The sequence below is a fragment of the Anabrus simplex genome, chromosome 3, assembly GCF_040414725.1.
Source record: "Anabrus simplex isolate iqAnaSimp1 chromosome 3, ASM4041472v1, whole genome shotgun sequence".
Lineage (NCBI taxonomy): Eukaryota > Metazoa > Arthropoda > Insecta > Orthoptera > Tettigoniidae > Anabrus > Anabrus simplex.
The window spans coordinates 142,200,069-142,225,143 of record NC_090267.1 but is presented as its reverse complement, the minus strand read 5'-3'; the positions used below and the strand labels follow the sequence as shown (position 1 = coordinate 142,225,143).

Below are 25,075 nucleotides of genomic sequence, written 5' to 3'. Positions count from 1 at the left end.
CCAGCTCAGTATATAAAAATGATATTTATCTAAAGTCGGGCGTCTACCGATTTCAATGTAATAACTGTTAAGCTTTGTATATCGGGCAGACTGGTCAGATATATGGAGCATGTACATGTTGTAAAATATACTAGATATTCATCAGTCGGCCCAGCATATTCAAGATTCAAAGCATAGGTTCAGCAGTATAAAGCAGGATTTAGAGGTTCTCATGAATGTAAACAAAGGCCCCGTTCTCGATGTCACAGAAAGTTGCTTCATTCACTCGGATCAGTTCTTTAACTCAAATTCAAACCCAAACGAAATCTCAGAAAAAAGCAACGTCCTCTTCGATTTTTTAAATTAAAGACTTTAGGTGTGTTGATCTTCTGAATAGACGTTCAATATTCTACGTGATACACAGTACCCTATCACGTTACAAACCCCCACCACCTCACGTCTCTCAAGGTTTTAATTACCAGAAGCAAAGTGGATACAATGTTTTTAACTTTATACGTGTTCTTTATTCTCTTTTAAGATTGCACAAGACTCTCAAGATTCATCTCGTCAGAAACATTAGACTCATGTTTTTAACTCTATCATTCTGCCTCATTTTCTCGATCAATAGTGTTAAGGTTTTATAATGTATGTGTAATAATTTTTTGTGCAACATGTTCTTTGACCCTATTTACAAGATTGGCTGATGATGACACTCGCCCAGTGACGAAGTCGGTTACAAAATAAAAGGGCTGTGTTTTAATTAGCACAACAAACTGTTTTGTATTGAAAAGGTGGACACCTTAAACTTGTCTTTATCATTGTTAGGCTATCACAAGACAGATGCCGTACACAACGCCCTTCTGAACTTCTCACTATTATCCTATTAGTCCGTAAGTAGGCAGTCACGCGACAAATAATCACTTCACTTCTTTTTACAACTCAACACAAATTGAAGGTAAAGCGGTGTACCATTCATACAAAAATACAAACTGCTAGTCGACAGTTGGCACGTTTATTCACTGGCGGGTCTGTCCGAACCTATGCTGACTACTGTGGAAGTTTCATGTTCAAGATAGCGGCCGAAGGCGCTTAATCGCGAATGGCGAGTATAACCTTGTGAGAAATTCATGCTCGAACAAAGTGACCAGAAAACGTATTTAATTACCCACTGGTCAGAAACCTAAGGCTTCAACTAACATTTCATTATACAACTGTTCTAGGAGGAAAGTGATCAGCTATAATATGTAGGTACTGTAGCTACTTCTACAAGCCGAAGGGCAAAAGAATGTTGTATCTGTTTTTCCGAAATTTTTTTACATCTTTTAATAGTAGGGAATTATTGATATTTGTGGACATTTTCACCTTTTTTTTTTTTGCTAGTTGCTTTACATCGCACCGACACAGATACGTCTTATGGCAACGACGGGACAGGGACGGGCTAGGAGTGGGAAGGAAGCGGCCGTGGCCTTAATTAAGGTACAGACCCAGCATTTGCCTGGTGTGAAAATGGGAAACCACGGAAAACCATTTTCAGGCCTGCTGACAGTGGGGTTCAAACCTACTATCTCCCGAATACTGGACACTGGCCGCACTTAAGCGACTGCAGCTATCGAGCTTGGTTTCACACTTTTTAGTGCTCTCCTTTATCTCCTGAAACCCGCACACAATGTAAGATGTACTAATGTGTAAAGTGATACCATCTCCCTGTTGGATAGTTTTTAATGGACTATTTGATAGTATGATTTCCCACTTAACATAAGTTTTTTCATCATCCCCTGCAGAAACATACTAATGAAGTTTCACTGTATATCTATCTACCTACCATCGCATGTTGTTATCGCTCGAATGGGGCACACTTTGTCCTATCTGTGGTCTACGAAGCGTGGAATGTTTGATGTAGCTGAACGTAGCTAACTGGTTGCCTGTGCCCTAACAACAGACCATCACCTTCTCACTCTAGTCCAATCCAGCTCCATTCCCTACGCCACAATGTTACGGCCCTTTACAGGGCCAAATAAACAAATCAGTCTGTGGAAGGTACACTGTCCACTGCCACATCTCCCAGTGCACCCTGATCATGTGAGCTACTATGAGGCTTGACATACAGTACGCAGTCACCAGCATATACAATATCTGCTCCTGGTCTGTGTGTGCACGTCCTGTTGTAAAGTATGTGTTCTTCGCATCTGTGCTTGCTTAACATGTTCATTTGAGGTACCCATAATGAATTAATATAGGTTCTCACGATTCCTGCTGTCTTCTACAACCACATATTTCATTATATTACTTTAGGGAGAGGGACTGATGTATAAAACTAGATTGCAAGGGGCTGGTGGATCACCCGGAACATATATAGATAAAGGTATAGACGTTCATAGCCAGATCGAATTTGTCAGAGACAGAATGAATAAAATGTCATTAAAGGGGTATGAAGAGAAATAAAAGGTGTATGTTCCACAATCAGGATGCTCAAATGAAAGAAAATAAACCTTCCCGATTAACTTGGAGGACTGCAAAAATTTTATAGTAATCTGAGATTTTAACACTCTTGTTGGATCAGACAGACGAGATCATGAATCTTCCCCGAGTGCCCATGGAATGGGGAATATATTTTTTTTGATAGTGGCTTTACGTCGCACCGACACAGATAGGTCTTATGGCGACGATTGGATAGGAAAGGCCAAGGAGTTGGAAAGAAGTGGCCGTGGCCTTAATTAAGGTACAGCCCCAGCATTTGCCTGGTGTGAAAATGGGAAACCACGGAAAACTATCTTCAGGGCTGCCGACAGTGGGATTCAAACTCACTATCTCCCAGACACAAGCTCACAGCCACGCGCCTCTAACCGCACGGCCAACTCACCCGGTGGAATGGGGAATAGGATGGGAATGCGGCGAACATCATCTACATCTGTGTATAAGAAACTACTACTTTGTAAGTTGTGAAAAAAGTTGGAACAGTAATTGATTACATACTCGTCAATGACGGAATTGGAAGTTTGTACGGGACGTCAAAGGAATCCCTAGCAAAAAATATGAAGACTACGGGCTGTTAGTCAGAGATATCACAAAGTGAAGACCTCCTAAATTTGACAACAGCCCTAACTCCATAGAACACCAAAAACAAAAACCTGGAGATTTTCCGAACAAAGAGTGAAGAAAATGTTTCAAGAGAATACTCAAGATGATGTTACTAAAAAAGGATCCGAGATCTGCATATGAGGAATGGGACAACCTGACGACAGCATTAGTGAATACAGCAGAGAGAGTATATGGATGACAGAGCCAAACAAGAAAAGAAACAGCATGAAGATGTAAAAGCTGCAGCTAAAGCTAGAAATTATGCAAGAGCTTTGGACCATGCCAGAGTGTGAAGAAATCCAAGTGAAATTGAGGAAAAAAGATACAGTGGAACCTCGATACTTCGTTTTTGGCGGGACCACAGGAAAAAATCGTGCAACACGGGAAAATGGAAAATCCGGGAGCAAATGAATGATCAACAATTTGGCTAAACGTCACAAAAATGATATATGTATAATTATAATCTTACAAACACTCCTACAACAAACCAAAATACACCCCCAATGGGCCTTCGCCTACCAAGCGACCCCTGCTTAGTCCGAAGGCCTGCAGATTACGAGGTTTCACATGGTCAGTGTGACGAATCCTCTCGACCGTTATTTCTGGCTCTCTACACCGGGTTTGCCGTCTCACCATTAGATAGCCCCACAATTAAAGGTAATTGTAGGCTGAGTGGACCTGAAACCAGCCCTCATATCCAGATAAAAATGCCTGATCTGGCCGGGAATCGAAACCGGGTCCTATGGGTGAGAAGCATGCAAATTAGACCGCAGGACCGACCTCAAACATTAATTTCCGGTACACAAGTTAAAAATCTTGAAACTTTGCATTCAGTTTTACCGGCGAAACTTCGTCAGTTTCCCGTGAAAACTTCTTACAGTTCAGCAATGATCAGCCACTCTTTGAAAAGTCTAATAACACCAAACCAAACAACAATCGAGCACAAGTCGTTTTTAATTCTCTAATCTAATACAATAAAGCACATTAGATACAAAAACACCCATCACGATGGCGAGATCCCTTCTTTCCTCAATTTTCCATTGTAATTTGGCCATCGGTATACTGTTCGTAGTTGGTTTCTGGAAATCTTGGACCGCATAAATTAGGCCTACATCGAATTTTTTAAGGTTATGTTGAACTCAACAATATGGTTTAGAATGTATCGCTTCTCAAAAGTTCTCGAATGCATTATACTCAATTCTGCCCGCCGCTAACCACAATCAAATTGGAAAGAGAAAAAATGTCATCAAAACTTCACAAATTACAGTTATTCGTGACCTTCAGCTCACCTGGAAAGCGTGCTCACTGTACAAGACGGTACCAGTGGGAAATGATACACAATTTTCAAATGCAACATGCGCAAATAAAAGGACTGGAGATTTTATAACATTTTAACACAAAGACGTAATATTCCCAGTCTTACATTAAGACCAAAACAGTAATAGGCAATCCCAAAACTTCCCATGACTTTATATATGTAAGGTGCAACATCTGTTCTAGTCTCGATAACATAATCTAATCGTATGGCTATCTGATGGCCAGGCAGGAATCAATCTTTTAAAAAGAGACAAAGTCTCTCACAGTGCATTGGTACTGCCGGTGGCTCCAAGCAGTCTAAGCAGTGGCCTCCACAGTATGCACTAGCCATGCGTTTTGGTTGGTGTGCCATTACCAACTGATGAGCCCAACGAAGCACACTAGGGCGAAACGCTGGCAACCAGGAATGAGTTAGCTGGAAAATTTATAATGTCCAATAACGGACCAACTATATTGTTAACATATCGTATACGATAATATTAAAATACTAAATTTGTGTTAAGAAAGAGCAGTTTGGATTCCTGTCTGAGAACTATACATAGTGCCTATAGTGACTATACTAGTGCCCCAAAGGAAGTGCCGAAAACCTGTTCGGTGGTGCAATCGAAAAAGCATCTAACCCTGGACATAATGTAGACGTTTTACAAGTACGAGTATTTGACAAAACTCTTTCCATCTTCAAGTAGATCTGTCGAAACGCGGCTCTGTCTCCTTCCAATTGTTGTAGCCATTCTCTGCTTTATGATTTCTGAGGATTCTCTAAACAATACCACCCGAATGCGATGCTAAGATGGTCTCTTATGCAAATTTCACCACCGATCGCTTTCCCAGTATAGTACTTGCTCTAATTACCGCAATGACAGGACATTAACACCAAGATTCATAGGTATGCCATAGTCGTTTTATCGTGAGATACAGTTTCTCGAAAAATGCGTGATTGAGGATTTGGCATTGATGGGACTGAAATGTCTAGACAGTTGATACGGGAAATCGTTTCTTCGAGGAACGGATAATGCGGGATTTTTACAACGTGGTTTAATTAGGATGCTCGCGGGACCACATATAACGAATAATACGGGAAAACGTAGTTTCTGGAAACGTAATCGAGGTTCCACTGTATAACCCTTGAATCTCGTGGTTAAAAATATACAAGTCCATCCTGGAGAGAAAATTCTGAAAATTTGTAGAACCTTAACTTGAGAAAGAACATCATAGACTGGACAGATCAACCCCAGACTCATTTTTATGAGCAGAATGCTGTTTGAAAAATATTGTGATAAGAACAGAATGCTTATAGTTATGTCCTTGGACAAGGAGAAGGCACAATGATCATGTAACATGTAAGCACATATGGGAATGTGTCAGATGTAAAGAAGTGCCAGATAAGATTATTGCTCGAGTTAACAAACTATATCAAGAAACAAAGAGCCTGTGGCTTGCTGGAGCGTAAAATTCATGATAATATAAGCGATATGTTCCTTTTAGAACCGCCATCATCATCATCATCCAGTTGGAGAAACTGTATCTCACGGAAGGACGGCTACGGCATACTTACGGATCTTGGTGTTAACGTCCTGTCACACTGCGGTAATTTGAGAAAGTACTGCACCGGAAAAGCGATCGGTAGTGAACTTGCATGAGGGGCCATCTTAGCATTGCATTTGAGTGGTATTGTTTTAAGAATCTTCAGAAATCATAAAGCAGAGTGTGCACAACGGAATGAGTTTCATCAAATGTTCGTATTTGCAAAATGTCTACTTTATGTCCAGGGTTAGATATTTATTTTTTAAAATATTTTTGTGTGTATCGCCGAACAGGTTTCCAGCACTTCCATCTGGGCACTGTATAGTCACTGGGCTTTCAGGCAGGAATCGAAACTGCTTCTTAAGTACCGGTAACACAAATTTAGCATTTTAATATTATCTTATACGATTATGTTATCGAAACCAGAACAGATGTTACACCTTACATGCATAAAGCATGGAAGGATTTGGGATTGCCTATTACTGTTTTGGTCCTAATATAAGACTGGAAATTTCACGCTTTTGTGTTAAAATGTTATCAAGACTGCAGTCGTTTTATTTGCGCACTTTACACTTTAAAAATTTTGTATCATTTCGCACTCGTACCGACTTGTACAGCAAGCACGCTTTCCAGCTGAGCTCAAGGTCGCGAATAACAGTAATTTCAGAAGTGTTAATGATATATTTTCTCTTTCCAATTTGATTGTGATTAGCGACGGGCAGAATTGAGGCAGGTACACTTGCTTTGAAACCAAGAGCGGAGTCCAACAAGGAAGTTGTTTATCACCACTTTTCTTCCATGTAATTGATGAGGTTAAAGTGGAAAGGAAGGATCAGACAACAAATGTGCTTATATTTGCTGATGCTGTTATGCTAAGGGGTGAGACAAGCAGAAGTGCAAGCTAAACTAGATCTTTAGCAATAAGAATTTGAAAGAAATGGGACTGGTCATCAGCGGAATTCAAACAATTGGTTTGGTGAAGAGTTGAAATCTTGAGGCAGTCCATCTGTGAGTGCAAAATGGAGAAGTATATGTTATTAATAACTTCACATACTTAGGAGCTTTGTTTCTTCTCACAATACCACAAACCAAGAAATAGGATATAAGCTGCATCAAAATTCTACCACACTGTCAACTACATTGAGATGATAAGACTTCCCCAATCTTCTTTGACCATACTGAACAGAACATATATTACACAAATTCTAATGTATGGACTGGAGCAGCCACTCTGACTGGACCTGCAAACATAGTCTATAGGCTACTGAAATGAAGTTCCTTTGTTCCTGTCTTCAAAAGACAAGAAGAGAAAATAAGGAATGACAATATCTGTTGGAAATCTTAGAATGAAGCAGATTACAATGGTATGGACATATGAGAGGGATAGCTCCAAACAGGACCCCGGACATTTCTTAGACAAGAATAAACTTTGAAAATGATAGGGATAAGAATAGAACGGTTGTTAGTTTTTTTCCCATCAAAACTGATTTCACTTGCTGCTAAAAACCTGTAACTAATAAATTAAAGGGTGAATTATTTTATATTAATGCTGTCCCTGGAAGCCACTTACCCTAATTGAGACAGACACCTCCCTACTTCACCAGCACTTGGAGATTATTGGTGAAAGGAATGTTGTTGATAAGAGGCCTAGAGACGTTCGGGAAAAGTACAGACCTTGCCAAATGTGAAGTGAATTGACAGCAAAAAGTAGAACATCAGCTGTGCATGGACAGGATGAACTGGAGGTGTCTCGTAAATACTCGCGCTTGGCTTGCTGGAGCGTAAAATTCATGATAATATAAGCGATATGTTCCTTTTAGAACCGCCATCATCATCATCAATGTCCCACTCCAGTCGCTTGGTTAACAAGCCGCCTTCACTCCTTTCTGTCCTTCCACTTTTCCTGCTCCATTACTTCCGCCACGTCCAATCCAGCTTCTCTAATGTCCTTCCAAATCTGATGCATACAACTTCTTCTTGGTCTTCCAACTGGTCTCTCTACCTTAAGTTCCCTTTCTAATTCCCTTCTTGCTACCCGTTCCTTTCCCATGCTTTTTACATGTCCGAACCATCTCAGTCTTGGTTTTTGTATGTTCTGTACTAACGGTTCTATATTTAGTTCTTCGCTGATTTTAATATTTTGGATTCTATCTCTTCTTGTCTTTTCAATTGAAGATCTTAAAAATTTCAATTCTATTGCTTGGATCTTACTATCTTGTCTCGTATTAGTTACCAGCATTTCTTGTCCATACGTTAAAATTGGTACGAGATACTGTTTATAAAATGTTAATTACGTTCTCTTAGGTACTTTGCCATCCCTTAAAAGCTCTCCGACTCGATAAAATGTTGTACCTTAACTGAGACTGTTATTAATAACAGGGTTGATTTCATTACTTCCATTAATAATGCTACCAGATATGTAAACTGTTCTACATTCTCTAACCATTCTCCGTCTATGTTCACTTGGCTTCTCTTTTTCTCTTTTCCACAGTGCATGACTACAGTTTTCTTTTTACTAATTACCATTCGAAACTCCTTTACATTTTCATTCCAAATGTCCAGTTTCCTTTGTACTTCCTTTTCTCCCTTTCCCCAAATCACCACATCATCTGCAAATACCAAAGCATTCACTTCATCACTACTGATAATCTGTTTTACACATGTTATGATTTCATCCATCAACATAATACAGTGGAACCTCAATTCTCCGTTTTTGGAGGGACCACGGAAGAAAAACGTACCACACGGGAAAACGGAAAATCCGGGAACGAATGAATCATCAACAATATGGCTAAACTCACCAAAAAAATATATGTGCATACTTATAATCTTACAAACACCCCCAAACCAAACCACAGTCCCAATGGCCCTTCCGCCCACCAAAAGACCGCTGCTCGGTCCGAAGGCCTGCAGATTACGAGGTGACACATGGTCAGTGTGACGAATCCTCTTGGCCATTATTCCTGGCTCTCTAGACTGGAGTCGCCATCTCACCATTAAATAGCTCCTCAATTAAAGGTAATCGTAGAATGAATGAACCTAGAACCAGCCCTCATATCCACGTAAAAATGCCTGACCTGGCCGGCAATCGAACCCGGACACTCTAGGTGAGAGGCAGGAAAGTTCGACCGTGGGGCCGGCTTCAAACATTAACTACTGGTACGTGACTTAAAAATCTCGAAACTTTACATTCAGTTTTACCGGGGAAACTTCATCAGTTTCCTCTGAAAACTTCTTTCAGTTCAACAACTTTGATCTGCCAAGCCAAACAACAATCGACCACAAGTTGTTAATTCTCTAATGTCATGAAATAAAGCACATTGGATAAAAAAGCACCCCACATGATGGCGAAATCCCATTTTTTAAAATCTTCCATTGTAATTTGGTCACCGGTATACTGTTCGTAGTCATTTTATGGAAATCTTATACCGCGTAATTTAGGCCTACATCGACTTTTAAAGGTTATGTTGAACTCGAGAATATGGTTTCGAATTATGTTAGTATCGATTCTCAAGTTCTGGAATGCATTATATTCAATTCTGCCTGTCACTAATCACAATCAAATTGGAAAGAGGAAAAATAACATCAAAACTTCCGAAATTACAGTTATTCGCGACCTTGAGCTCAGCTGGAAAGCGTGCTCGCTGTACAAGTCAGTACGAGTAAATACAGTAGAGACTCTACTGTATTTGGTACGAGTGCGAAATGAATGTAACGTGCGCAAATAAAACGACTGCGGTTTTTATAACATTTTAACACACAAACATGAAATTCCCCGTCTTATCATAGGACCAAAACAGTAATAGGCAATCCCAAAACCTCCCATGGCTTTATGTATGTAAGGTGCAACATCTGTTCTGGTCTCGAAAACATAATCGCATACCATACGATAATATTAAAATACTAAATTTGTGTTAAGGAGCAGTTTCGATTTCTGCCCGAAAGCTCAGTGACTATACAGTGCCCTGAGGGAAGTGCCGAAAACCTGTTCGGCAATACACCCAAAAAAATAAACATGTAACCCTGGACAATAATGCAGACGTTTAGCAACTACGAACATTTGACGAAACTCGTTCCGTCTTCAAACAGAGCTGTCGAAATGCGCTCGGTCTCCTTCCAATTGTTGTGGACACTATGATTCAGATTCTCTAAAACAATACCACCTGAATGCAATGATCGCTTTTCCGGTAGAGTACTTTCTCAAATTACCGCAATGCCTGGACGTTAACACCAAGATCGTAAGTATGCCGTAGCCGTCCTTTCGTGAGATACAGTTACTTGAAAAACGCGTGATCGAGGATTTAGCGTTGATGGGACTGAAATTTCTGGACGGTTGATACGGGAAATCATTTCTTCGAGGAACGGAAAATGCAGGATTTTTTGAACATGATTTCATTAGGATGCTTGCGGGACCACATAATTTGAACGGATAATACGGGAAAACATTGTTTCCGGGAACGTATACTCGAGGTTCTACTGTAAACAATAATGGCGACAGTGCACTTCCTTGCTTGAGATCTTTTTTTTTTTGTATAAAATATTTCAGAGTCACCACTCCCTACTTGTACAATGCTTTTACTCTCAAGATACATTTTCATCTTGTTAATTAATGATTTTGGTACATTCCTTTTCAGTAAGCATTCCCATATGTTTTCTCTTAACTGTATCATAAGCTTTTTCCATTATCGTTTGTGACAGAATTAAAGTGAAAAATCTCTCTTGTATTATCCCTTTCGACTTTGTACTTCTAACCTAGAAATTTGTAAAACTGAACTTTTGCCCAAGCATTCACTAAATTTATTTTATCTATGTGTGTGTGTCAAACCGCCTCTGCTCGGTCTCGGAGCAGTTATGAACTCGCCGTCAGATCGCTTATTCTAGGCGGGGTATGCGCGCACAACTTCCCTGGCATGGCCAGGCGAATTAAGTGTAGCTTGGAGAGAGGACTGAGTTGGTCGCTGGCTTGGTAACATGGAGGATCGTTGCCCTTGGTGCCGGCTGAACGCTGTAAAATTCTGTGGCGATATGGACAACGGCTAACTGTAAAGGAGCGGGCTAATGGCCCGAAATAATTCACTTTGTTTCATTTTATTTTAGTAACTGATACATCCTCCAAACCTTATTTTTAATGGATTCACTTATGTAACTCACAAGCCTCGTGGTTGTAAGTATTGCAACGGGATTGGAAACCTCGACCAAGCAACAAAGCTGTAAATTCTGCATAATATTATAATTATTGGTGTTTCAACACTTCGGGTATCCCGCCTCTTCAACTACGACTGTGCTGGATTAATGAGTAAGAATTTGTGTTCGGCATACAATTCGTTTCAAAACCATGTTTTTCATTTCATTGAGAACTGACTTTCGCTTGAGTTTATAGTTACTGAAACTTTTCGAACTATGAAAAGTGGTATCTGTACAATTTTAGGGGATCTAGTTAATAATTTTACCGCTCAGCTTCAGTAATTTGAATTACTGTATATTTTTATTGTGTTACTTGGATTTTGCCTCGTTTCATTTGTAATACCTTAACTGCCCGAGGCAAGGTAATTTAGTGAGGAAGTTCACACAAGAACTTAAGTAACTGCATCATTTTCGGGTTTCTTTTGGTGGTTTAATTTATTTGTTTTACCAACTTTGAGTTGAATTTTGAATTACTATATCTTTTCCATCTTTTGCTGCTTTGTTGCGCTCGTGTTCTGTGATTGGGTAATCCGGGTATTATGGAGTCACCCATTCTTGATGATGATGATTATTGTTTGGGGGTGTTCGTTTGTTTTGGCGGTGTCACCTGATATGATTTTCTTGCGGCTAATTCTGTTTGTTTCTTTGAGTTATTCTTTCCTATTTTACTATGTTGTTGTGAGTCTCCTGATTTTTAAATTTTCCCTTCCAGTATGATGATGTAAAGACTTTCTTGCAAGAACTTCTCGAGCCGTGGGTTTTAAAACGAATTAAATTTATTTAGTTTTGAAATTGAAAAGTTAGTACGAGGTTGAAAATCTTTGAAATTGTAAACTCTACTTAATGAAGTCATCTTGAAATTATGTGCAAGTCTGAGGAAGGTGAAGTTATGTACAGTTTACTAATGTAGTTGTAATTTTTACTGTAAATATCCTTGGGGTATCGGCCGATTCCTTCTTTAGTTTAGTTATTTTCTTAAGATTTATTTTTTCTTCCGGGGATGTTCAGTGGCTTTATAATTAATTGCATACTTTAAATAAATTTATTTATTCAGCTCAATGTCTGGTGTTTATTCTTGGAGTAGTTGATCAGGTTTTAATACAGTAACCATGGTCCACGGTTTGTTATCACCTGCACTGTTTACGGTAAGTACTCTTATTTTATTTTTCCTTGTTGTGCTGTTATGGTGATATGTGCTTCCACATTTGTTTAATTTATTTGCTGGCCGGTCTGGACGATTTGGGGAGATTGTGGGACTGGCTCATCATTCACACCGTAAATATCAAGTCTATTGTTGATCTATTCGGTCTAAAGCCATATTGTTCTTCCTCTAACTCTGTTTCTATTATATTCCTCAGTCTTTTGTCTATGACTTTTTCCATTATTTTTAGCCCATATGATAACAGGGTTATACCTCTATAATTTTCACATTTCTTCCTATTTTCTGTTTTGAACTATGGGACAATGCTAATGTTTTCTTCATCATTGCAGTCCCTGACAAAGTAAACATACACACGTTCCATACACGAGTTCATAAAATATACACTGAATCAAAAATGCTTACAACATCCCATACAATTAAATACAAAGTTCAAAAAAATTAGGGGAACATGTTTTTGAACGTATGCCATGCTCCACAAAACAATACCTCACACCCAGGTATATTACCAACTAAACCTTTATTCTTCACCATTGAAGTACACAAAAGAACATCAATGGATTTGAGTTCATTTTCAGAACACAAATGGAAATGTCCAAATAGGGGCAAAAACAAAGTGAAAACAGTTCTCCAGGTGGATTTTTATGACAGTTGGAGAGCTTCAGTATGGTTTATGTTCTCCACGAGCATTTATCACAGCTTGGCACCTAATTAGCATGCTCCGTATAAGCCGCTGGAGATCACGTTGCGGTATCACGTCCCGTTCTTCAATGAGAGCCTGTTCAAGGTCTTGGAGTCTGTGGTGGAAAAGGACGCCCATGAACACTTCCGTTAAGCCTATCCCACACATGCTTGATGGGACTCACTGCTGGTCATTCGATCTCTTGAATGTCCAGTTCTCGCAAGACAACTCTGGTGATGTGCGCTACATGAGCTCTGGCATTGTCGTGTATGAGTACGAATTCAGGGTCAACACCATATGCAGCAACCAACACAGGCTGTAGCAAGCAGTATCTGCTCGATGTACCCCACGGCGGTAAGATTACCATGGACAACGACAAGATCCGTACGACCATCAATACTGATGCCACCCTACACCATCACAAAACCGCGTCCGAATCGGTCACCTTCATGGATAACATTTGGCCTGTACTGTCCACCACGGAGTCTCCATACACGTTGACGTCCATCATGCTGTGTCAGGGGAAATCTGGACACATCTGTGAACAACACAGGTCTCCATTGGCAAAGTTGCTAGTTGATGTGGGTACGGGCAAACAGAAGGTGAGCTGTGCGATGTTGCTGCTTTCAACGGGGCGCTCGAACAGGACATCTGGGTCATAAGGACACTTCTCTGAACCTGTTTCTTACTGTCTGGTGTCTGACACTGACTCCAGTGACCCCCCTGAGGTCTTGTTGTAGTTCTCTGGCAGTTGCTGAACGATGCCGCAACGCACAGATGGTCATATATCAGTCATCCAGAGGGGTTGTCATGCGTCCACGACCTTGTCCAACCCTCCTTGTGAAATGGCCTGTCTCGTAGGGATTCCACAAGCTGATGGTTCACAGCAATACGACGAAGAGTCCACCCTTCCTGGATCAGTGACAGCCCTTACAACTTGAACCTCGTTAAGATGTCTCATGGGATGTGCTGGTTTATGAACAAAGTGCTCAAATTACAGCAGTAGTCTGTGTACCTCACGACACACGGACGCACTGCTATTCACTTTGTTTTGAGGAGTCTCCTGACAGTTTAATGCATGGCTATGCCTACAGATGGAGTACAACTTCAATTTGACAAACTCTAAGTAGCTAAGGTCTCAAGGTATGCTGTACGACCATTGGAATCCCATCTAACAAATTAACATACAAAACATGTTCCCTTAATTTTTTTGAACAGTGTATGAGTATTTAATAAATCTCAAACAATCATTAACATTTATATTCCAGTTAAACAGTTGTTAAACTTGTAATATGAGTAACTTTTGATAAGGAAAGAGGAAGAGGAACTTATCTTGGCAAGGGCATAAAGGCACATACGCAGCAGATAAGGGCCAACAAATTAAATATTTAAGTTTTCCCTCCATTTTAAGTCAATAAAAATGGTAGGTATGAGATAGTGTACCTTCACTTATGTATGTTATTATTCCTCCTTTATCACACACTGTTATTCTTTTTTACCAAAATTGATTTAACTTGCTGCTAAGAACCTGTAACTAATAAAGAAAAGAGTGAATTATTTGATATTAACCCTTTCCTATGAAGCCACTTACCCTGGTTATTGAGAGAGACGCTTCCCAACTTGGCCAAGGCTTGAAGATTATTGATTGCGTTACTAGCAGAACTGGGGTCACCAGAAAAAAGATCAGCCAAAGTAAAGGAAGGAGTAGGGCTGGGGTTTGAACTGGGGGAAGGATGTGATGGTGGTACTCCCACAACAGGAGAACCCACTGCTTCTTTTTCTGCTAGACTAGCTAATTGTTGCAAATTGTACTCCTGTATGCTTGTTAGCCCATGCAAATTGGGTGGGACAGATGGAACATCAGGACTGAGGACTACAGGTGGCAAAGCAAAACTTGGTCCTACACTAGCAGTTAGTTCTCCTTCAAATGATGACTGCATAGAGGTAGGAAGAGAGACAGGACTGCTGGCTGATGTCACAGTACTAGAGCAACCATTGGCAATATTCATAGCAGTTGTACCCAAGACACCATTGATTTTCAAAGGAGTAACACCTGGTAGAGTGGGCGGAGGAGATGTCTCCTTGGGAGTGGATGTAACTTCAGTCTGGAACGATCCAAATGTGGCCTATAAAAAGAAGAAATGTCACAGTTAAATACACTATGAATGAGAAAAATTTTTTTTAAAAAAATACACCAGAGTGCATTTTGAAATAATATTACCATAAAACAATATATATTTACAAGAAGAAATGCAGTAGGCATGGTAAATGAAGTGGTGCATAGGTACAGGGAACATTTTACCTTTTAAGAAGACACAGCTAAAGTACAAGAAAAGAGAACACACACATACTGTCCTTGCCCTAGTTTTATGGAGGGACGAACGAACAATGTTTGTGAGTATAGACCATCATTGGAAGTGCTTTAGACAGGAAGAACTCAAAGGAGCTTCCAGTGGCAAGGTCATGAACACCTGTGATATCCCGTTTGTTTTATTGGCATGTTGTAAATAGAAAAAAAGTTAACAGATGCTACTGGAGGATACTGTGTGCGAGTGGTTTCTTTTCTGAAGAAGAGGTGGATACACTTAGAGTAGAAATTATTATCTTCCAGACTGATCCACGCGGCATCTACAATATTCAATGATAGATTACTTCCGCTAGCTACGACATGCGGAATGGTAAACCTCAGTGTCTTGCGTGGTGATGTGATCATTCAACTCTTTACTTCACTAGGCTAGCGAGAGCTCCAAGTTAAGTAGCTGCTCTGCTGAATAACATTAAGTTACGAGAAGTGGAACATAGTCTGACAGTTCTCTCAGTTTCAGGTGACGAGAGGAGAACTGAGTTGCAGGTGACAAGAGGATAAATGTTCACGTATTTCGAAGCCATCGTAGATGATCTTCCGATGTTTGAGACGTGGTTGGACTATTAAATGAATTTTCATCCGTGGAATGGATATGTCCAACTAAGATGATGTGAAACCCAAGCATGCCAGTGAACGCCACACAGGAGACCACGAGTTGAAATCAAAGAAATTACCATGAGTATTAAGTTACATTTATATGGCTTTCTAATTTGTAATATGATTTCACCTTCATTCTTTTTAACCGTAGCTTATTAGAATATTCCGGATTGGTTGTATATGTTCCTCTCTCTATCTCGATTTATCTTAAGTAGTTTGGTGTAGACTTCGGTTGCATTTCATTATGAATGATGTGTAACCGTGCTCAGATCTAATTAAGTCTTCACAGTGGATATTTAACTCATTGCTGAAATTAATAATAATAATAATAATAATAATAATAATAATAATAACAACAACAACAATTAGCAGGTAGGGACCCTCTTCAGAAGCAGCCCTACCCAGGGAGTGGCCCCCCTGCCTATGTAAGTCCCAGAGCACACTGACCCAGTATGTGTAACATCAGGTATTGGGTCCTAGCTCAGGGTTACAAATGAAGACCTCACGGCATCTACGGCAGAGAAGGTGGACTTCGGTACGGTAGAGATGGCGGAAGGGGCATACTCTTAGCGTCCGTACTCCAGAGCAGCGGCTACAAAAGGAGCCTGTCTCCATGTTAGGGGCGACCTAATTTTGAACCTGGCGGTAGGTATAAAATGCCTTTGGGTGTGGCGAGCCCATTGTAACAATAGCCTATATGGATAAAGCAGATAGGGTGACTTGGAAAAGGTTAGGGCGTCCCCTGCTAAAAGCAACGCGCAGCTCATCGGGTGCTGGGGGAACTGTAGGAAGTGGGCAACCAGCACTAAACTACATCAAGATTGCGACAGTAAGTGTCCTGACACTGATGGGAAAGACAGAAGAACTGGCGGACTTCATGAAAGAAAAAGATATAGCCATAGTTGGACTTCGTGAGACCAAGAAGAAGGGTACGGGAGAGATTCATCTGAAAGAAGGATAACTTACAGGCTGTATTACAACAGAGGATCTGAGGCAAAAAATGGAGTGGCCATCATACTTAAAGAAATTCAAGAAAATGTGGAATATACAAAATGTGTCAGCGATAGGATGCTGGTGATGAGACTCCAGTTTAAAAATGGCAAGAAAGATCTATTTCAGTAGGATGCCCCACAAACAGGTTGCATAGATGATCTAGAGGACTTTTTAGAGGAAGTGGAGAGACAGATAGAAAATAAGAAGTGCTATTGATGGGAGATCTAAATGCACAAGTTGGAATGGAAAGGCAAGGAAAGGAAGATGTTGTAGCGCCCTTTGGATATGGAAATGTAAATCCAGAAGGCAAGTTGTTGGTGGATTTTTGCATGAGGAACCAAATGATTGTTGGAAACACCTGGGTTAGGAAGAAGAACAGTCAGAAGATTACAAGGTATAGTTGGGGAGACAGACGAACAAAGGCAATGATTGATAATATAATCATAGACAAAGAACACTGGAAGAACCTTTTAGATGTTAGAGCAATGCCTGAAGAAGCCTTTGGTGGAGATTATAGAGTTGTGATAGGAAAACGGAAAGTGGGAAAGATAAAAAAAAAAAAAAAAAAACATTAAGAAGAGAGAAAAGAATTAAAAGTATTGAAGCTGCAGGAGAAAAGAATACAAGAAGAATTTCAAAGGGAAATAAAACCCTTGGTACCAAGGACAGAGATGGGGAATGTTGAAGATGAATGGAAAAGATCTAAGGAAGCACTGGTTGGATGTGCAGAAAAGGTATGTGGTAGAACATCTGGAAATGTGAAAGACAAAGACACACACTGGTGGAATTATAGGGTAAAGATTAAAGTGAAGGATCATTTAGGAAAAGGCTAGGAAAACAATAGATAGAAAATCTGCCACCTGGGTGACTGCCCTAAATGCAGATCAGTATTGATTGATTGATTGATTGATTGATTGAATGAAAAGAAAATGGCATGGAAAGCATGGAAAACATCAAAGACGTAACAGTGCAGGAGAAAATGTGTGGAAGCAAAGAATTTGACCAAGGAAGTAGTGGAGAAAGAAAAGAGGAAAAGCTGGGCCTTATTAACAAAGAAATTGAGAGGTGATATGCAGGGCAGCAGGAAATTACTGTATGGTATACTAAGAAATAAAATGAGAGATCAAATAAACACCAGACTTGTGAAGGATGAAGGCGGCATACTATTAACAAAGCCAGAAAAAATAAGAAATAGATGGAGAGAATATTTTCAGAACTAATGGCAGTCATTCAATGGACGACCAGGCAAGGCAATTAGTTGATGAAGAAATGGATAAAGAAATTACAATGAATGAAATTGAAATGGCAGTAAGAAAGATGAAGAATGGAAAAACTGCCAGAACAGATGAAATTTCAGTGGAGACGATACGTGGTGGTGGTGATTTTTGTTTTAAGAGGAAGTACGAGGTAATCATCCTCTGAACAAATTAGTGGAAAAGAAATTTAAAATATAAAACAAAATTATTTATTCGACAAAGGAATTCGGAAACACAGTACAAAATAAAACAAAGAACTATTATAGAATTAAGCCGAAAAGATTACTAACGAATCAAAAGGGAACGTATGTTCCCTGAGTAACAGTACACTTTTAATTTATATACCCTTGATAAGTCCACTGTCGCACATAAAGCGGAAGACGAGATCAGCAGTAGTCGCGTCATCGGCTAGTATGCGTTTGAGTGTTTCCTGCAGGCCAAGGCTCCGTCTTAGGCCAGAGATCGGTGCACTCTGTGAGGATGTGGGCCACGGTGAAGTCGGCACCACAAGAACACACTGGGGGTCTTTCCCTCTTCAGGAGATACGAGTGCGTGGATCGTAAATGACCTATCCTCAGCCTGCACAGTACTATGGCTCCTCACCGTGAAGGTCGGAAAGAGGACCGCCACACGGTAGTTGTCTTCTTAATTGCTCTCAGCTTAATGGGATTTCGGATATCTAGCCACTCCGATTCCCAGGACACCAAGATGGTTAGACGTAGCTGAGAACAAATATCCTTAGCAGGTACATTGACTTGTCTTGGAGGTAAAAGTACAGCTTCCTTTGCAGCTTCATCCGCAAGTTCGTTTCCTACAATCCCACCGTGGCTTGGTAGCCACACGAAAGTGATTCTGGTGCCAGCATTCATTAACCTAGCTAGAAGGTCATGTATCTGCTGTACCAGTGGGTGTTGCGAGAAACAGGTTTCAATAGACTGCAGAGAGCTTACCGAATCTGTACACATAAGTGGCTTCTTTTGTCACGCAGTGCAGACTGCAGAGCCTCTGAGATGGCGTAAAGCTCTGCAGTATACATGCTACATACTTTAGGAAGCAAGATCTTCGTGCTCATATCATCAATGACGAAAGCGCAACCAACATTATCTCCGATTTTAGAACCATCCGTGAAGATAAGTCTCGCAGCCGGATATTGGTGAACGAAGTCCGGGAAATACCTCCGATAAACGGAGGAATCTGTGTTCACCTTGGGTCCGCGGAGCAGAACTAGACGTACATCCGGTCGCGGAACACACCACGGAGGTACCTCGCTAAGAGTTTGTTCAAGACAACCACCGATATTGATATTCAAATCATGACACAAGCTATCAATCCGAAACCCAACCGGCCGTGTGGCATTCGGCCGGTCTTGGCACCTTTGGTGGTATTGGGTACGACAGATGCATTGATAGCTTGGATGTAGCGGCATTTCACGAATTTTGGCAGCGTACGTGAGAAGTAACTGCTGCCTCCTTATCCGTAAAGGTGGAACTCCCGCTTCAGCGAGTAAGCTGGGAATGGGGCTAGTATGGAAAGCTCCCGTTGCCAGCCTTACTCCACTATGGTGAATACTGTCTAAAAGGCTCAGCGCAGTTATGATGCCGAGCCATAAGCCGCACTTCCATAGTCTATTCAGGAGAGGACCATCGCAGTGTAAAATCGTAGCAGTACCGCACAGTCAGCCCCCCACGAGGTGCCGCTGAGAAACTTAAGGATGTTAAGTCTCTTCATGCAGGCAACCTTCAACTGACGGATGTGGGGCTGCCACGTTAGTCTCTTATCCAAATGGAGACCCAGGAATCTGCAGGTGTCAACCACTGGTAAGGCACTGTTTTGCAAGTGGAGCTCTGGTTCGGGATGCACAGGCCGACGTCGACAGAAGTGTACAACTAAGGTTTTCGCTGCTGAAAATCGAAAATCATGTTGCAGGGCCGAACTGTCAACTCGGTTAATAGCTTGCTGTAGCTGTCTCTCAGCAAACGCCACCCTTCCGGAGCTGTAACGTAGAGCTAAGTCGTCTACATACAGCGATGGAACCACTGCGGGCCCAGCAGCGACAACTATGGCGTTGATGGCGATTGCGAACAGCGTGACACTCAGTACAGATCCCTGAGGTACTCCATTTTCCTGAACGTAATACTGAGAAAATGCATTCCCTACTTGGACTCAAAAGAGACGGAGGGACATGAAGTTCTCAATAAACGTTGGCAAATTTCCCCGAAATCCCCAGTGGTGTAGTGTGGAGAGAATCCCATATCGCCAGGTAGTGTCGTAAGCTTTCTTCAGGTCAAAAAACACAGTGACTAGGTGTTCCTTCCGGTGAAAGGCCTCCTGAACGGCGCTCTCTAGTCTGACCAGATGATCAGTGGCAGACAGATGAGAGCAAAAACCACACTAGTAGTTAGAAAAGAGACCTTCCTTTTCCATGGCCGACACAAGACGCCGGTTAACCATCCTTTCAAATAGCTTAGAGAGGCCATTTGTAAGGCATATTGGTCTATAACTATCCAGAAGTTTTGGATCTTAACCTGGCATGGGAATTGGTATCACAATTCCCTCACACCATTGAGATGGAAATACTCCCTCACACCATACTCTGTTGAAAAGGGTGAGGATACCCTTGAGACATCTGTCACTCAAATGCTTAAGCATTTGATTATGGATTTTGTCCGGTCCAGGAGCCGTATCCCTGCATAGCGCGAGTGCACTTCGCAACTCCCACTCCGTGAAGGGCACGTTGTAGGGATGCGAAGCACTGGAGGCGAAAGAGAGATGGTGTGCCTCTGCTTCGCGCTTAATTGGTAGACATGCAGGGTCGTATCTCCCAGAGCCGGTCATATCTGCGAAATGTGACGCGATGTGGTCGGCAATGACAGAAGGAATCTTAACTATATCTCCATTAATGGAGATTCCGGGTACTGAGGGCACATTCTGTACACCGACAATACGGCGGAGTTTCGTCCACATTTGTGGGGACGGAGTATGTGCCATCATAGAAGACACATACTTTTCCCACATAGCTTTCTTACTTTCTCGAATCAAAAAACGGGCCTTCGCGCGCAGACGCTTAAATGTGATATGATTGGCCATTGTAGGATTCTGACGATAATGAAAAGCCCGTCGGCGATCAAGTATGGCTGCTGCAATTTCATCCGTCCACCATGGGACCTGTTTCCGGCAGCGAATACGGGACGACGAAGGAATTGTTTCGTCTGCAGCAGCCAAAATTCCCATAGTAATGGAAGAGACGTGGTTGTCATCAGACTCCAGCATATCATCGGCCATCACCGCGCGTTTTGAAAATTCTGGCCAGTCTGCCCGCCGAAGTAACCAGCGCTTGGGTACTTCAGACTGTCTTTGATTCAAGATAGATAGAATTATCGGGAAGTGGTCACTGTCACAGAGGTCATCGTGTACTTGCCACCGTAGCAGGGGAACTAGCGCACGGCTGCGCAACGTGACATCCAGGGGCCTATTCCACAAAAGTATGGTCTTGTACATTACAAGTAAATTCTCTAGTAACTAATACAAATACCAGAGTTTCTGTTCCACAAAAGAATTTTCTACAGTTGTACTTTACTACTCCATACTTACAAATTACCAGTGAATTTTTATAGGTATGTTCCACAAAAGTACTAGTACTTGTAATTTACTAGTAAATTGGGAACTATTCCCTACCAGTGAAAGGACAATAATATATAAATGTACTAGCGCTATTTAAATATACTTATTTCAGATACATTTTGATAAATATGTGGTCTAGCAGAAGTGATAGTGATGGTAATGAAAACTACTGTCTGTATAGGGAAAGAATAAACTTCCAGTTTAACACTATTTGAATACAATGAGAGTTTTAGGTTAAGCACAATACAAGTGGAAGAACTTTTGATGGATATTTATCATAGGTTGAAACATCCTACGAACAGAAATAAATCTCTCTCTGCTAAACAACAGTTAGGCCTACTAACAACACTGCTTTGGCTAGGAAATTGTGGTCAGTACCATGGTATTGTACATATGCATGGGATGGCAAAATCTTCGGTCTGTAGGTCAATACATTCTGTGGTAGCTGCAATAAATGATATAAAATTTCCTCAAATTGTTCCTTGACCTGAAAATACTGAAAAAACATGTTCCAAGAAGGACATTCCTGGAATCATTAATTCCAAGTAATTCCAATCATTAATCCAACTTTTCCCCTCAAAAGCTCCATGAGCTTTTCCAAATCAAATATTTCCATCCAACCCTTTATTTTGTCTTGTTTTTTCAGACTCTTGCTGAATGCACCGAAATGAATATCTTTCCTTCTTTCTATTTCCTTCAAAATGAATAACTTCCTTTCCTTGACACCATTTTAACAATTCATGCAGTGTGTGGAATTTTGTAACAATTAAGTTTGGCGGCTGAATGTCGTCATTAGCGGCATCCAATTCCAAATGACAGACCAAGGTGGGTGTGTCTGACTATCGTGGAACATATGCGAGGATCGCGGAAGAACAGAATGGGTGATAATAACGGGGGTGATAATAACGGAGTAATTTCCAATCATCAAAGAAATAAACTGAAAAATAACATTGTAGCATTGAAAAATTCACAGAAATATTAGAGTTCTTTGAATCTTTGCTACATAACTTAACTTAAAATACGATATTAAGATTAATGAGGCAAGCATAACCTAATTCAATGAAAGGACTATGAAGATAAACAGCTGATTCATGCTATGACATATTATGTTTATTGATATGTTGTCACTTGTAAAACTTGTAACAATTCACTAGTAATATACAAGAGAATATCAATCTTTTGTGGAACAGAAATGTACAACTCCATACATTACAAGAACCCACACTAGTAACTTGTAATGTACAGGACCATACTTTTGTGGAATAGGCCCCAGGTGTGAGAATGTGCCATGTGCGCTGCTGAAGTGTGTCGGTTCCCCTGTATTAAGCACGCAAAGATCAAACAGATTGATCAGTCGCTCTAGCATCCTCCCCCTAGCACAGGAAGACGGAGAACCCCATAGTGTGTTATGGGCATTCACATGTCCCAGCATGAGGAAAGGAGGAGGCAACTGAGCGATCAAATCTTGTAGTGCATGCGTTTCAAGATCGTAGTCCGGTGGAAAGTACACGTTGCACACCGTTGTCATTACTGGCAACGGAGTGCGAACTGCAACTGCATCTAGCCGAGTACGGAGCGGTACTTCTCCACTGAAGATGTCAGAGCGAACTAGGGTACAAACGCCCCCAGTTGCCGCGCCATCCACAGCTAATCTATCTTTATTCTAAAGACGATATCCTCTCATAGTTGTGTCGTGTCCAGGTCTCAAACGAGATCCCTGTAGACAGACTATGGAGGCCGCATAGACGGATATCAATTGACGTAACTCAGCTAGGCGACAGTGATAACTACTGCAATTCCACTGCAATAGTGGCATTGTGTGGATAGGTAGCGTTAGGAAGTTAGGACAATTGCTTGCCCTTCTTTCCATCAGCTACCTGCCAATTTCCGCTATCTTTGTCGGTGTCCGTTATGTCATCGTCACCATCTACAATAATAATGGCTTCGGTTTCCATTGTGTCCCCAGCAGGGGGTGACTTGGAGGCTGAGCCCTCCGTAGACGGCGTGCTCTCTGATTTTGAACGGTGGGTCTTCTTCCTGGGAGAACTGAGTTCCCCAGAAAGGGATCGAACATGAGACTGTCGGGGCCTCTCGTTTTTACCCGCCGTTTCCTTATTCTTTGAAGGAGAACTGGCAGATTGGTTGCCGGTCTTCTTCGGGGATCGCAGCATCCCCGATGGGGCTGGAGAAGACTTCTCCAACTTCTTAGGGGAGCGCTGTGGCTTCCCTTTCTCCTCCTTCTTGACCTGTGCTTTGGTAGGAAGGCCGGAAGAAGGTTTTCCAGCCATATTTGGGGAAGTTGTTCCCCCCGCAATTGAACTAGAGGACTTTCCAGCCGAAGGTGTCTGAGAAGTGCCCTTTCCAGAATTTTTTGGCAATAACTTGCTTACCGATGCTCTTGTTGGGATTTGTTCTCTCTTTTCTTGGTTACTGGTGCTGTGAGGAACTGTCTGTTTGCTAGTTGATAGTTTCTCCAGAGCGAAACTTGGTGCAATTGGTACTTTCGCTGCCTTCTCAGCAAAGGAGACGGAGAATTCTGGACGGGCCAATGACTTAAATTTCCTCCGGGCATCTGGATAAGATAGTTTATCCAGTGTCTTAATCTCCTGGATCTTCTTTTCTTCCTTGAATATAGGACAATTCTTGGATCGCGGGGCATGCTCACCTGTGCAGTTTACACACACGGGTGGTGGTGTGCATTCTACACCGGTATGTGCCCCTTTTCCACATTCCCCACAAGTTGCTGAGCCTTGGCAGCGCGGGAATGTGTGACCAAACCGTTGGCAGTTGTAACGATAAAGACAGCTGGAGCTGTAGGCCTGCAGTGGACATATCGAGTTCTCAGGATTGTCGGGGAGAATAAGAAGGTCCCTGAGGATTGGCAAAAAGGAATAATCATCCCAATTTTCAAGAAAGGCGATAAGAAAGTATTGATGAACTACAGGGAAACTACTCTGTTATCTCATGTTGCTAAGATAATGGAGAGGATACTGGAAAGTAGGATAAGGTTGAGGGTTGAAAATCAGATACAGGAAAATCAGTCTGGTTTCAGAAGTGGAAGGTCAACAATAAGAGCCCATTTTATTATGAGACAACTAACAGAAAATCAATGGGAGTGTGGGAATGATATGGTGATGACATTCATTGACATTGAAAAGGCGTATGACAGAGTCCCCTGGATTAAAGTTTGGGACAGTCTGGTGCAAAAAGGAATTGGTCAGGGATTAATAAAAATGATCATAGCAATGTACAAGGAATGTTGTAGTTGCGTGCAAACACAAGTTGGTTCAAATTTTTTTTTTTTTTTTTTTTTTTTTGCT

General features: G+C 41.3%; 1 protein-coding gene across 2 annotated transcripts in view; it reads right to left on the bottom strand.

Annotated features, from left to right (window-relative positions):
* mei-P26 (meiotic P26) overlaps positions 1 to 25,075 on the bottom strand; it is a 451,952-nt gene that overhangs the window by 268,413 nt on the left and 158,464 nt on the right. For both annotated transcript variants that reach the window (XM_067142736.2, XM_067142737.2), the window contains exon 8: positions 14,515 to 15,049. In XM_067142736.2, the coding sequence (XP_066998837.2) occupies positions 14,515 to 15,049 (535 nt within the window). The remainder of the gene's footprint in view (positions 1 to 14,514; positions 15,050 to 25,075) is intronic.